The 12,156-nt window shown below is 41.0% G+C and overlaps 1 protein-coding gene across 1 annotated transcript; it reads left to right on the top strand.

Moving 5' to 3' along the window:
- The first annotated feature begins 2,284 nt into the window (after positions 1-2,284).
- On the top strand, positions 2,285-3,507 carry LOC116979691 (C-C motif chemokine 20-like). The gene is made up of 4 exons (XM_033031394.1): positions 2,285-2,421; positions 2,521-2,635; positions 2,729-2,806; positions 3,089-3,507. The coding sequence occupies exons 1-4, from the start codon at positions 2,340-2,342 to the stop codon at positions 3,117-3,119; spliced, it is 306 nt and encodes a 101-aa protein (XP_032887285.1). The 5' UTR covers positions 2,285-2,339; the 3' UTR covers positions 3,120-3,507.
- Positions 3,508-12,156: the final 8,649 nt, after the last annotated feature.

Below are 12,156 nucleotides of genomic sequence, written 5' to 3'. Positions count from 1 at the left end.
GAGAGAGAGAGAGAGAGAGAGAGCAACAAGGTAGTGGGCAGAGGTAGGCGGTCCTTCTCACATATCTTCTCCTACCGTTGGGGAAGCGCTGTCCATCTGACAAACAGGGAATTATAGACCAGCCTGACATCGGTAGTGGGGAAGCTGCTTGAGTTATTTATTAAAGATGCATTTGGAAGGCAGTGACAGGTTCAGTCAAAGTCAGCATCGATTTATGAAGATAAATCATGCTTGACTAATCATCTGGAATTTTTTGAGGATGTAACAAGTAGAATAGATAAGGGAGAGCCAGTGGATGCAGTGTATCTGGACTTTCAAAAAGCCTTTGACAAGTTCCCAAACAAGAGATTAGTGTGCAAAATTAGAGCACATGGTATTCAGGGTATGGTATTGTCATGGATAGAGAACTATTTGGCAGACAGGAAGCAAAGAGTAGGAATTAACTGGTTCTTTTTAGAGCCGCAAGGTTCAGCGATGGGACCTTAGTTATTTACAATATATATTAATGATTTACACAAAGGAATTAAATGGAACATCTCCAAGTTTGCGGATGACACAAAGCTGGGAGACAGTGAGAACTGCGAGGAGGATGCTATGAGGCTGCAGGGTGATTTGGATAGGTTGGGTGAGTGGGCAGATGCATGGTAGATGCAGTAAATTTGTGAATAAATGTGAGGTTATGCACTTTGGTGGCAAGAACAAGAAGGCAGATTATTATCTCAATGGTGTCAGATTAGGGAAAGGGTGGTGCAACGAGAACTGCGCATCCTTGTACATCAGTCACTGAAAGTAAGTGTGCAGGTATAGGAGGCAGTGAAGAAAGCAAAAGGCATGTTGGGTTGCATAGCAAGAGGATTTGAGTGTAGGAGGTCCTACTGCAGTTTACGAGGCCCTGGTGAGACTGCACCTGGACTATTGTGTGCAGTTTCGGTCTCCTAATTTGAGGAAGGACATTCTTGCTATTGAGGGAATACAGTGTAGGTTCACCATGTTAATTCCCGGGATGGTGGGACTGACATATGATGAAAGAATGGATCGACTGGGCTTGTATTCACTGGAATTTAGAAGGATGAGAGGGTATCTTATATTAAATTCTTAACAGATTGGACAGGCTAGAAACAGGAAAAATGTTCCCGATGTTGGGGGAGTCCAGAACCAGGGGTCACAGTTTAAGAACAAGGGGTAGGCCATTTGGGACTGAGATGAGGAAAAACCTTTTCATCCAGAGAGTTGTGAATCTGTGGAATTCACTGCCACAGAAGGCAGTGGAGGCCAATTCACTGGATGTATTCAAGAGAGAGTTAGATTTCGCTCTTAGGGCTAACAGAATCAAGGGATATGGGAGAAAGCAGCAACAGGATACTGATGTTGCCATGATCATATTGAATAGTGGTGCTGGCTGTAAGGGCTGAATGGCCTACTCCTGCACCTACTTTCTATGTTTCTATGTTTCTATGTATGTTTCTGGTTGGGATCCTTTTTCAGACATTGTGAGAGAGAAGAGACTGGGAAAGAGGTGAGACAAGACAAAGGGTGACAGGTCTTTGAAGGACAGGTGAGGGAGTTATTTGATAGGCAGTTGGTTGGAACAAAGGCCGGAGGGGGACATTACAGACTTCATAAGTACTTCAGAGGCCCACCTGTTTCTTCATGAGTGACCCGTGAACCCACAGACCAAGCTGCAAGGACTAAGATTATGATGTTCCACTCAAGCACGCAGGAAAGCAAAAGTCAGTGACTTTGCGGAAGTTGAACCATTTCCCTTTTTCATTTTTTTTTTAAACCTGAAGTGAATTCCATAATGCACACGGTGTGCTGAATGATTACATTTCTAAGCTGATTTCTGATTAATGATCTCTGCCCCAAATTATTGTTTCATTTTGCACAAAATTTTACAATGTATAATTAGAATAATATATTCACTTTTTTGATCCATTTTTTCAGCAGTGCTGACCCAATTTGTATTACTGGCCAAAATTGAAAGACTGTTCTCCTTAGATTTTCAATATGTTGTGTTACTAATTTTAAATCTAAATGGAAACAACATAGGAAAGAAACAATACATGCTTTCAATCGATCTTGGACAGTGAAACAAAGGTGTATGGAAATAATTGTAAACTTACACTACTAAGATCTATTTAGAAACACCCTGATGTAATCAGGTAAAATGACGTAGAGGAAACCCCAAAGATGTCACGGAAGGCATTTCATAAAGTTTCATAAAACTTCCCAATCAAAGTGTATATAAACAGTTGACAGAATCCCAAAAACACATCAGATCTCAGTTGCAACCTCAACATTCTCTACGGCAAAGTTATCTTATAAACCAGTGATCAGCAATGAACACTCTCAAGAGACTTCTCCCAGCAGCTATGCTCTCATTGATTGTACTGAACATGTTTTGTAATACACCATCAGCAGGTAAGTCCGAGATATGCCTTTTAACCCATTCCTACGAATCAGATTTGAAAATATATACTTGATTTGCTACATGCATGACAATATTTTTTACTTTTCCAGCTGCAACATACGGTGACTGCTGTCTCGCTTATTCAAAGAAGCGACTGCCACAAAAATTGATCTCTGGTTATGTGGAGCAAAACTCCAATGAAATATGTGAGAAAGATGCAATTATGTAAGTACAAATAAACAATACATTGCTTTTGAAAATAGAACAAAATTTATTACAATGTTCAGTTAATGGATCAACAATTTAAATATTTTATAGATTCTTCACCGTCAGAGGAAGAGCAGTGTGTGCAGATCCTGAGCACCATTGGGTGAAGAAAGCACTGAATTTTTTGAGGTAAGCAACATAATAATTTGCTGATAACATTGAGAAAGCTACAGCAGTGAAATGAAATGTATAAAGTGTCGCCAATCAAGAGTAGATGAGGGTTGCATCCACAATCAAACTTCTGAATATAAATCTCAAAAATATAATTTCCTTTGCAAAGTTGCTGTAAAATGTAAACAACTCAGTAATATTTTGATATTTACAAGAAATTATTGACAGCATGTTTTCTTGATTTTTTTCTTGTTACAATATTTGATCACTTGAAATTTATTGATCTCTTTGTCTTCACAGCAAAAAGCTGAGAAAAATGTCACAAGATTGAGCCGCGTCTCAAGCCGGGTCGAGGAAAGAATTTGGCTGCATTTAGCTGGATTCATTTTTAAAAAACCTTCCTGCATAGTATCTATGATAAGAGATGTTTAGTAAAATTTCTGTAATTTGTATCACTCACAATTGAGCCACTTTATTGTTAGTATGTTCTACTGAACATGAAGAAGTAACTTAACTGTATATTCTTATTTATATTTTGCTACAACAAACTGACTGTGAATTAAATGAAGGTAATTGTAATATAATCACCTGTATGTGTATCAGTCAATCTAAGCTTGATTTATTGGAAAGTGAAAGATAACGAGGAATATCTCTGAGTTTAAGTAGCACCGTGTTAATTGCCATCTTTGGTCATTTTAAATGGCTGCGAATGAAAAATAAAGATAATTACTTCAGTTTTCATCTTCGGTGATTTATTTTATGAGATCTCGTTTGCCTCACTAACGGAAACCTAGCCAATGATAAACCACTTGCAGCATTGCCAGCAGAACTGTCCACTGCAGCTCATTACATACACCATTCCAACTTCATCAGCCATGAGGCGGATTGTTCCCATTGTTCAGAATCCCAGGAAAGCCAACAAGGGATTCCAGAGGTCCGACCTTTAACCGTTGCCCTCTGGTTATGGACATCCCAGGGGAAATGTTGTCAACATCTACCCGATGTAGTTTCCTTTTTCACCTGTGTTTTTTCTTGGGCTTCACAGTTTTCATTCCCTTTTTTCAACTCCCTTCCACTTTTAATGCATTCAAAATCTAGGTTTATGTCAAATTTCATTGGTGAGCATAAATGTGCATGAAGTTTTTGGTTTGACTCAACAATTTATATGGCAATGCAGAGATACTCTGTGGACTGCCAACTAAGTGTCACAAATTGCTGGATAATTCATTGATTGTCCCTCCGCTGACTGATTAGCACACAGCGAAAGCTTTTCACTGTACCTCCGTACATGTGACAATAAACTCAAAGTCAAAGCTCTGCTGGTCTGCTCTGTGAATGTGACTGCTTCCCTTCTGCCTTTGTAATTTCAAATGAATTTCTGGAGTCCCTCACTAAGTCTTGTGGTTAGAGGGCAGCGCAGTGACACAATGGTAGAGTTTCTACCTTACAGCGCCACAGACCCAGGCTCTATCCTGACTATGGGTTCTCTCTGTACAGAGTTTGCACTGTGACCATGGGATATTCTCCGGGTGCTCCAATTTCCTCCTACACTCCAAAGACATGCAGGTTTGTAGGTCAATAGACTTTGGTAAAATTGTGACTTGTCCCAAGTGTGTAGGATATTGCTAGTGTACAAGATGATCACTGGTCAGTGCAGACTCGATTGGCCGAAGGGCCTTATTCTGGATTATATGTCTAAAGTCTCTAAAGTGTAAAGTATAAAGAACATAGAACATAGAAAAGTGCAGCACACGAACAGGCCCTTCAGCCCATAGGGTCTGTGCAAACATGATGCCAGAAGGAACTAATCTCCTCAGCCTTCTCTGATCCATATCCATCCATTCCCCACATATCCATGCACTATCTAAAAGCCTCTTAAACACATTTCATGCTCACATAACCCATCCAACCGCTTAGCACTGATAAACAGTAAATCGCAGATTTTCATTCATGCAGCTAAGAATTTTTATTAGAACTTTCATTGTAAATTTATTTTCTTCCTTTTTATTTCCCATCTCAATCCCCTCTCTCTCTCTCTCTCTCTCTCTCTCTCTCTCTCTCTCTCTCTCTCTCTCTCTCTCTCTCTCTCTCTCTCTCTTTTCTTTAAAAAAAATTATCAATATCTATTTGACTTTTATTTACCCATTTCCATTTGAGTCTATGGTAACCCATCACAAGGTCATAAGGTCATAAGTAATAGGAGCAGAATTAGACCATTTGCCCATCAAGTCTACTCTGCCATTCAATCATGGCTGATCTATCTTTCCCTCCTAACCCCATTCTCCTGCCTTCTTCCCATAACCCCTGACACCCGTACCAATCAAGAATCTATCTATCCCTGCCTTAAAAATATCCATTGAAGGCCTCCACAGCCTACTGTGGTAAACAATTCCACAGATTCTGCCTAAATAATTTCCTCCTCATCTCCTTCCTAAAGGAACGTCCTTAATTCTGCGTATATGGACTCTCCCAAATGGAGACATCCACATCCAGTCTATCCAAGCCTTTCACTATTCGGTAGGTTTCAATGAGGTGTCCCCTCATCCTTCTAAACTCCAGCAAGTACAGGTCCAGTGTCGTCAAACGCTCATCATATGTTAACCCCCTCTTTCCTGGGATCATTCTTGTAAACCTCCTCTGGCCCTCTCGAGAGCCAGCACATCCTTCCTCAGATATGGTGCACATAATTGCTCACAATACTCCAAATGCGGCCTGACCAGCGCTTTATAGAGCCTCGGCATTACATCCCTGTTTTTGCATTCTAGCCCTCTTGAAATAAATGGTATGTCATCCAGACAGTCCCATTTGCCTGCTCATTTTTCACAACTTCCTATTTTTTTTAATCCTCTTCCCTTTTGAAAAATGCAATTGAATCTGTCTCATCTACTCTTCAAGGTAGATCATTTCAGATAACAATGACTAAATGTTCCAACAAGTTTTAATTTCTCCGCACCTTTGCTTGAACTTTTGACAGTCACTTTCAATCTCTGTATTCAAGACATTGATATCTTTTGTCTTTTGTTCTTAACTTCAATTGATTATGACTGGCCCTGAATTCACTAATGTCCTAGACACCCTTTGGCGTTTTGTAACTTAATCTTGTAAAAAAACTTTGAGCCAAGGTAATGGCCCAACAGTAAATTCCAGGACATTGCTCCTTTGTAGCCTCCTTTCCCTAGATCAACTTCATATCACGTACACTTTACTCAAAGATAGGTACAAGCGTGGAAATAAGACCTTCGGCCCACCGAGTCCGCACCGACCAGCGATCCCCGCACATTAACAGTACCCTACTCATTAGCGACAATTTACATTTATACCAAGCCAATTAACCTACAAACCTGTATAACTTGAGTGTGGGAGGAAACGAAGATCTCGGAGAAATCCCACGTGGTCACAGGAAGATTGTACAAACTCCGTACAGACAGCACCCGTAGTCGGAATCAAACCCGCGTCTCTGGCGCTGAAAGCACTGCAAGGCAGCAACTCAACCGCTGCACCACCGTGCCGCCCTCGCTATTTTGCTTTCTGTCAAAGCTGTCCTGGACATATTTACCAAAGACAAGAGCATCGCGGGATAGCACAGTGGCACAGCTGGTAGAGCTGCTGCCTCACAGCGCCAGAAAATTAGGTTCAATCCTGTCCTCGGGTGCTGTCTGTGTGGAGTTTGCACGTTCTCCCTGTGACCATATGGGTTTCCTCCTGGTGCTCTGATTTCCTCCCACATCCTAAAGATGTGTGGGTTTGTAGTTTAATTGGCATCTGTAAATTGCCCCTAGTGTATAGGGAGTGGATACGAAAGTGGAATGACATAGAATTAGTGTGAACGGGTAATCAATGGTCAGTGGGGTGAAGGCATGTTTTCATGCTGCATCTTTCAATCAATAAATCAATCACGGAAACTACTCTGTATCAGTCAGGTAGAAAAAATATCTAAAGCATGTGATGGAGTCAACTGTAAGAACTAGATTGGTCACATCAATGGGAACCAAGCAGATCACTATTTCTCAACCCAACATTCTGATTTGAGCAACATACAGGAGCTTTCATCAGAAAACCCAATAGTTGGGATTTCCCCAGAAAATGGCATATTAATTTGCCCTTATTCCCACGCAAACCCACCTGATTAATAGGTTTGGTTCTCCGTCAGAAGTGGTCAATAGAAATGAATGGGTGGTTCATATTCCAGAGGTCATTTTGCTGTACCAACCAAATAAAAATTCCTACCCCAATATTTTCCATTGAGCTTTATCCTTTCAACCAAGCGATCGCAGCGTATGTTACTATAAATTACCTTTCAGACGCATAATGGAAGCTATGTTTTCACAACGGAACTATCTGTTTGAGGGTGGAACCGATGACAAGTGAATAGAATCTAGGTTATTTGATCATTTACTCATCACAGTTCTGACAAGGTGGCTGCCAAATGCATTGCTACAAGTTACAAATTAATCCATCCTTTATTTGACCTACATGTTCAAACAAATTGCTAAAGATGCCTCATTAACTACCTTGGGTTTTCAAGTTCAGTGAACAACTACAGATATCAAACCACAAAAGTCAATGAAAAGCTACACTAGCTGGTGGCTAATCCAGGGCGTGTAAAGCTGTGCTATAATATTCATTGGTGATATGCCAAACAGCAAGGCTGTTTTGGTTGATTTTTAGTTTCGAGATACAGCATGAAAACAGGCCCTTTGTCCCACTGAGTCCATGCCAACCATCTATCACTTGCTCACACCAATTCAATGTTATCCCACTTTCTCATCCACTCCCCACACACTGGGGCCAGTTTACAGCGGCTAATTAACCTACAAACCCGCATGTCTTCGGGATGAGAGAGGAAACTGGAGCACCTGAAGGAAACCCACGCGGTCAAAGGGAGAGCATACAAACTCCACACAGACAGCTCCCAAGGTCAGGATCAAACCTAGGTCTCCGGCACCATGAAGCAGTATCTCTACCAGCTGTGCCATTGTGCTGCCCCACATAGTTCACCAAGAACACACTCTTGAACTTATACGGCATGTTCTCAACCTCAAGGGCCCGTCCCACTTGGGCGTTATTTGCGCGTCATTTACACAACTTCATTTTGTACGCATCAAGACGCACGCATGCATTACGCGCGCATGAAGTGCGCATGGCGCGTGGTGAGACGTATTGTCGTAGGCAGTGACGCGGGGTAGTGCGCAGCACCCCATGATTTTGGGATTCTCAAAATACTCGCGCGCCACCTGCATGACTCGCATATGACGCCCAAGTGTGACAGGCCCTTCAGTGTTCAAAATGCTTTAAAGCCAAGAACAGGCACCTTGTATTTTATGCGTTTTTTAATGTTTTTTTTGTGATTTACGTGTTTTTGAAATAGCATTTCAAATAACATTGAATAACTTTCCTTTAATATTAACATTTGATTTACATGTTGGAAATAATTTACATGTTGGACCGACCAGCGATCACCCGTACACAGGTTCTGGGTCCAGAAAGAGACCCAGACCGTAAGAATGTCCTATCTTTGCCATCCATCGATACACACTCCCAGCTCATCCCCAGCTGCCTTACATCCTCCCAACCCTCGACCTAAGCATCAAGGGTATAAATGTACAATACAAATCTTTGCTTCTTATCCTTCACTGAGGTAGAAAATGGTAGAAATAGAAGGGAGGCATTATGACGAGAGAGGCCTGTCACGTACAGGTTCTCACTGGGCTGAAGCCAAGGGCCCCCCTTCTTATGGCCAGAGAGACCACTGAGCCCATTAAATGACTTAATCGGTAATAAAATTCTCCAAGTAGGAACGAGCTGCTAGGGAGGGGTGTTTGCAGTCTCCAATGAGCGTCACAGCTTCCTTATGAAGAGTTCTGTTGTGAGCCAAGGGGCTTTTTAAATGGTGTCCCATTTTCCCGAAGCTAGTCGAAGCTAGTCGAAGCTGGTTGAAGCTGGTTGAAGCTGGTCTTCAACATAGTCGAAGGAGGTCTTCAACATGACATTTTTTCAAACTCTCCTAAACTCTCCTAAACTTGCCAATTAGGTCGCCGCAGTGGGACAGCCCCTCTAGTTTAGTTTAGTTTTAGAGATACAGATACTGTATATTGATGTTGCTCTGCTTCTTCTACTGTCCCTACTACTGTACTAATAAAATAAGTACTGTACTAACATATTAAGGTATAGTGAAATTCAAGTACCAGTAATATGTGATTGCTCCAAAACCTCTGTTTATTTTCCGTATCAATGTGTTAAGTCAAGTAGGGATATCATTTGCAATGACACACTGTGTAATTTGTCATCTGAAATGAACCATTTGTAATAGCAAAGTATGAGCAGAAATAAGCAGCTACAAAACATTAACATTTATATAATTAAGTTTGCCAAATTAGATTAATGTCTGACCATATAAAAGGAGCATTGTGACATTGATACAATCACCTGAAAAACATAGTTCAAATATTAATTGATTTTTCTGCATGGGTCCTTTGCCAAACATATTTGTATGCAATTTTAAATATCTCACTATGCACCCTTCCTGTAAAGTTAACGAGAACTTTCTTTGTGCACTGTCTGCTTTTCAAAGCTTATTGTCGCTGTTAATATACAAGAACCATACAATTGTGGCATGCTTTGCACGTAAGAAACAATGTACATTAGTTAGCCATTAAACACTGGATTAATAACACACAGGGGGAAATACAATTATACAAAATACATGTTTCCTGGGAACGGGTGGTCTTCAAATCCCAGACATATCTGATTAAACACAGACAGTCCCACGTGCAAGGTTAGTTACTCTGACATGAACAAACACTGATAATTGCAACTAATTCCATTACAGAGAAATTTAAGCTAAAAATTATGTCTCCACTAGACATTATACTACTGAATAAAGAACTGTTCTTGATTACACAATTACCAAACAATTGCTGCAAAGGGATTTAAACAGAAAATACATCCTCTCATCTTGACAAAACAAAACAACAGCAAAAACAGGATGAAAAGATTGGCAAGAAAATTGCATTTCATTGTGGGACAAGTGAATTCATTTTTGCGAAGGGCACTCCATCAGGACAGTTAAAGACATCTTGGCCTGCCCCCTACACACAATGCAGCAGCCAATTTGCGCTTAGAAAAAGCTTCCACACCTACCACTGCCTACCACTTTCTAACCAGTCAACGGAGACCACAGCAGCAACCTGCCCCCACTTTCATGGAAAATTGCCGACATTTCTTGGAAATCCTAGCCTCTCAAAAATAAAGATTCAAATCCAAGTTAAATTTCCATTATTTTTCACTAAGATAATGTGGTGTGATGATTCTCTAGCTGGTTCTGTTGCATCAAGGCAAAATTGACACAAACAGTTTGATGGAGGATGTAGAAGAGTAATTAAAGCCTGCAGCTCACTGCATGTGGATTTTCACATCTCAATTTGTAGCAAGCATCCATAACAGACTTGAGCCCTTAAAGTCAACATAATATTTAATGGGTAATTAAGAAGAACTTAAATTCTTTTCTATCATTTCTAATCAGTGGGATGTACATTTTCAAGATAATTATTGGAGAAGATGACATGCAAATCTCCAATAGAAACAAAAGCAGGCCATTGTCCTCAAGCTAACTACCTCTGCAATGTAAAAACAAAGAACTGCAGATGCTGTTTAATACCAAAGATAAACACTAAGTGCTGGAGTAACTCAGCGCGCCAGGCAACATATTTGGAGGAATAGGATAGCTGATGTTTCAGGTTGGGTCCTTTCTTCAGACAGTCTGAAGAAGGAGCCCGACCCAAAACATCATCTATCCTTTTCCCCAGAGTTGCTGCCTGACCCATGGAGTTACCCCAGAACTTTGGGTCTACCAGTGTAATGTTTCTCATTGTGCTTCTTCCCACAATGCCAAGATAGTCCTTAATATCCTTAAATTAAACAGGTTCATTTATTGATGAGTATTTAGTTGTGCAAGGTACCTTGTGCAAGGTACCTTGGGCAAGGTCTTTGGTTAGGCCAAAAAAGCTGGAAGGTTGGTTTGCTCTCTTCCCACAACCTAACACCCACCTCCACCCCTACCGCCCTCTCTCTGATATCCACCTCCCATCCCACCCAGTGTCATGCCTTAATTTTACTATTCAATAAATTCACTACATGGAAAGAAGTCCAACTACTAGAGAGCAATTTACAGAACAACACAAGTATGTCCAGTCTAAAGGACGGTGAGAAATGTCTGATCTCTAAACGTTAACCCTGATCCCAAAGTGGGTTTTAAACCCTAGGGAGGAGGAGAGATTGCAGTAATCCATATGTCATAGAAACATAGAAATTAGATGCAGGTGTAGGCCATTTGGCCCTTCGAGCCAGCACCACCATTTAATATGATCACGGCTGATCATCTAAAATCTGTACCCCGTTCCTGCTTTCTCCCCATATCCCTTGATTCCTTTGGCCCTAAAAGCTATATCTAACTCTCTCTTGAAAACATCCATTGAATTGACCTCCACTGCCTTGTGTGGCAGAGAATTCCACAGATTCACAACTCTCTGGATGAAAATGTTTTTCCTCATCTCAGTCCTAATTGGCCTATGCCTTATTCTAAAACTGTGATCCCTGGTTCTGGACCCCCAACATCTGGAACATTTTTCCTGCATCTAGCCTGTCCAATCCCTTAACAATTTTATATTTCTATAAGATGCCCTCTCATCCTTCTAAATTCCAAATCCAACAGATCCAGAATGCCCAAGACCAGGGGACTTTTGAATGGGAAAGTGATTTTCAATTATGAGGTAAACTGTGTCTTCAGGTAAGCAGAAATGGTGTAAAGATACTTACTTTGGTCCCGTAGTTGTTCTAAATTTACTTCAGCTGCCTAGATTGCCAAGGCCTGGAAACGTTGGTGACCAACAATAAAACCTGCAAAGCAGGCTGAGTCAGAGGCTTCCTGCTTCTTGAACCTATTTCAAACGGCAGCTCACTTCCTGGGAGTGAGAGTTGGCCACTCGCCCGTTGCCCCACCTCAAAACAATTCACAAGTCACCAGACTGCAGTTGCTTTCTCAAAATATTGCCTCCTTTAGTCCCTCCCTGTATTCAACCTGATGCCTCACCTATGTTAAAATTCCCAAATATATCCATCAGATACGTTCTCAACACATCTCTAGATGAGGCATATAGATCATGTGCAGGGTGGGGAAATTAAATTTAAGTTGGTATCATGTTTGGCACTGACACTGTGAGCAGAAGAGTTTGTTCCTGGGCTGCACTGTTCCATGTCTATGTAGTATTGAGCTGTGCTATTAATGAGATGGTCCTAATACCATGCAACTTAACAAGGGTAGGAAACATCACAAAGTTAAATGGAGATAACATTTGAAATTTTTGCTAAAT

Source organism: Amblyraja radiata, chromosome 13, assembly GCF_010909765.2.
Source record: "Amblyraja radiata isolate CabotCenter1 chromosome 13, sAmbRad1.1.pri, whole genome shotgun sequence".
In the NCBI taxonomy this organism is placed as follows: domain Eukaryota; kingdom Metazoa; phylum Chordata; class Chondrichthyes; order Rajiformes; family Rajidae; genus Amblyraja; species Amblyraja radiata.
Note: the sequence above shows the minus strand (reverse complement) of the source record. Positions and strands in the feature narration are given on the sequence as shown.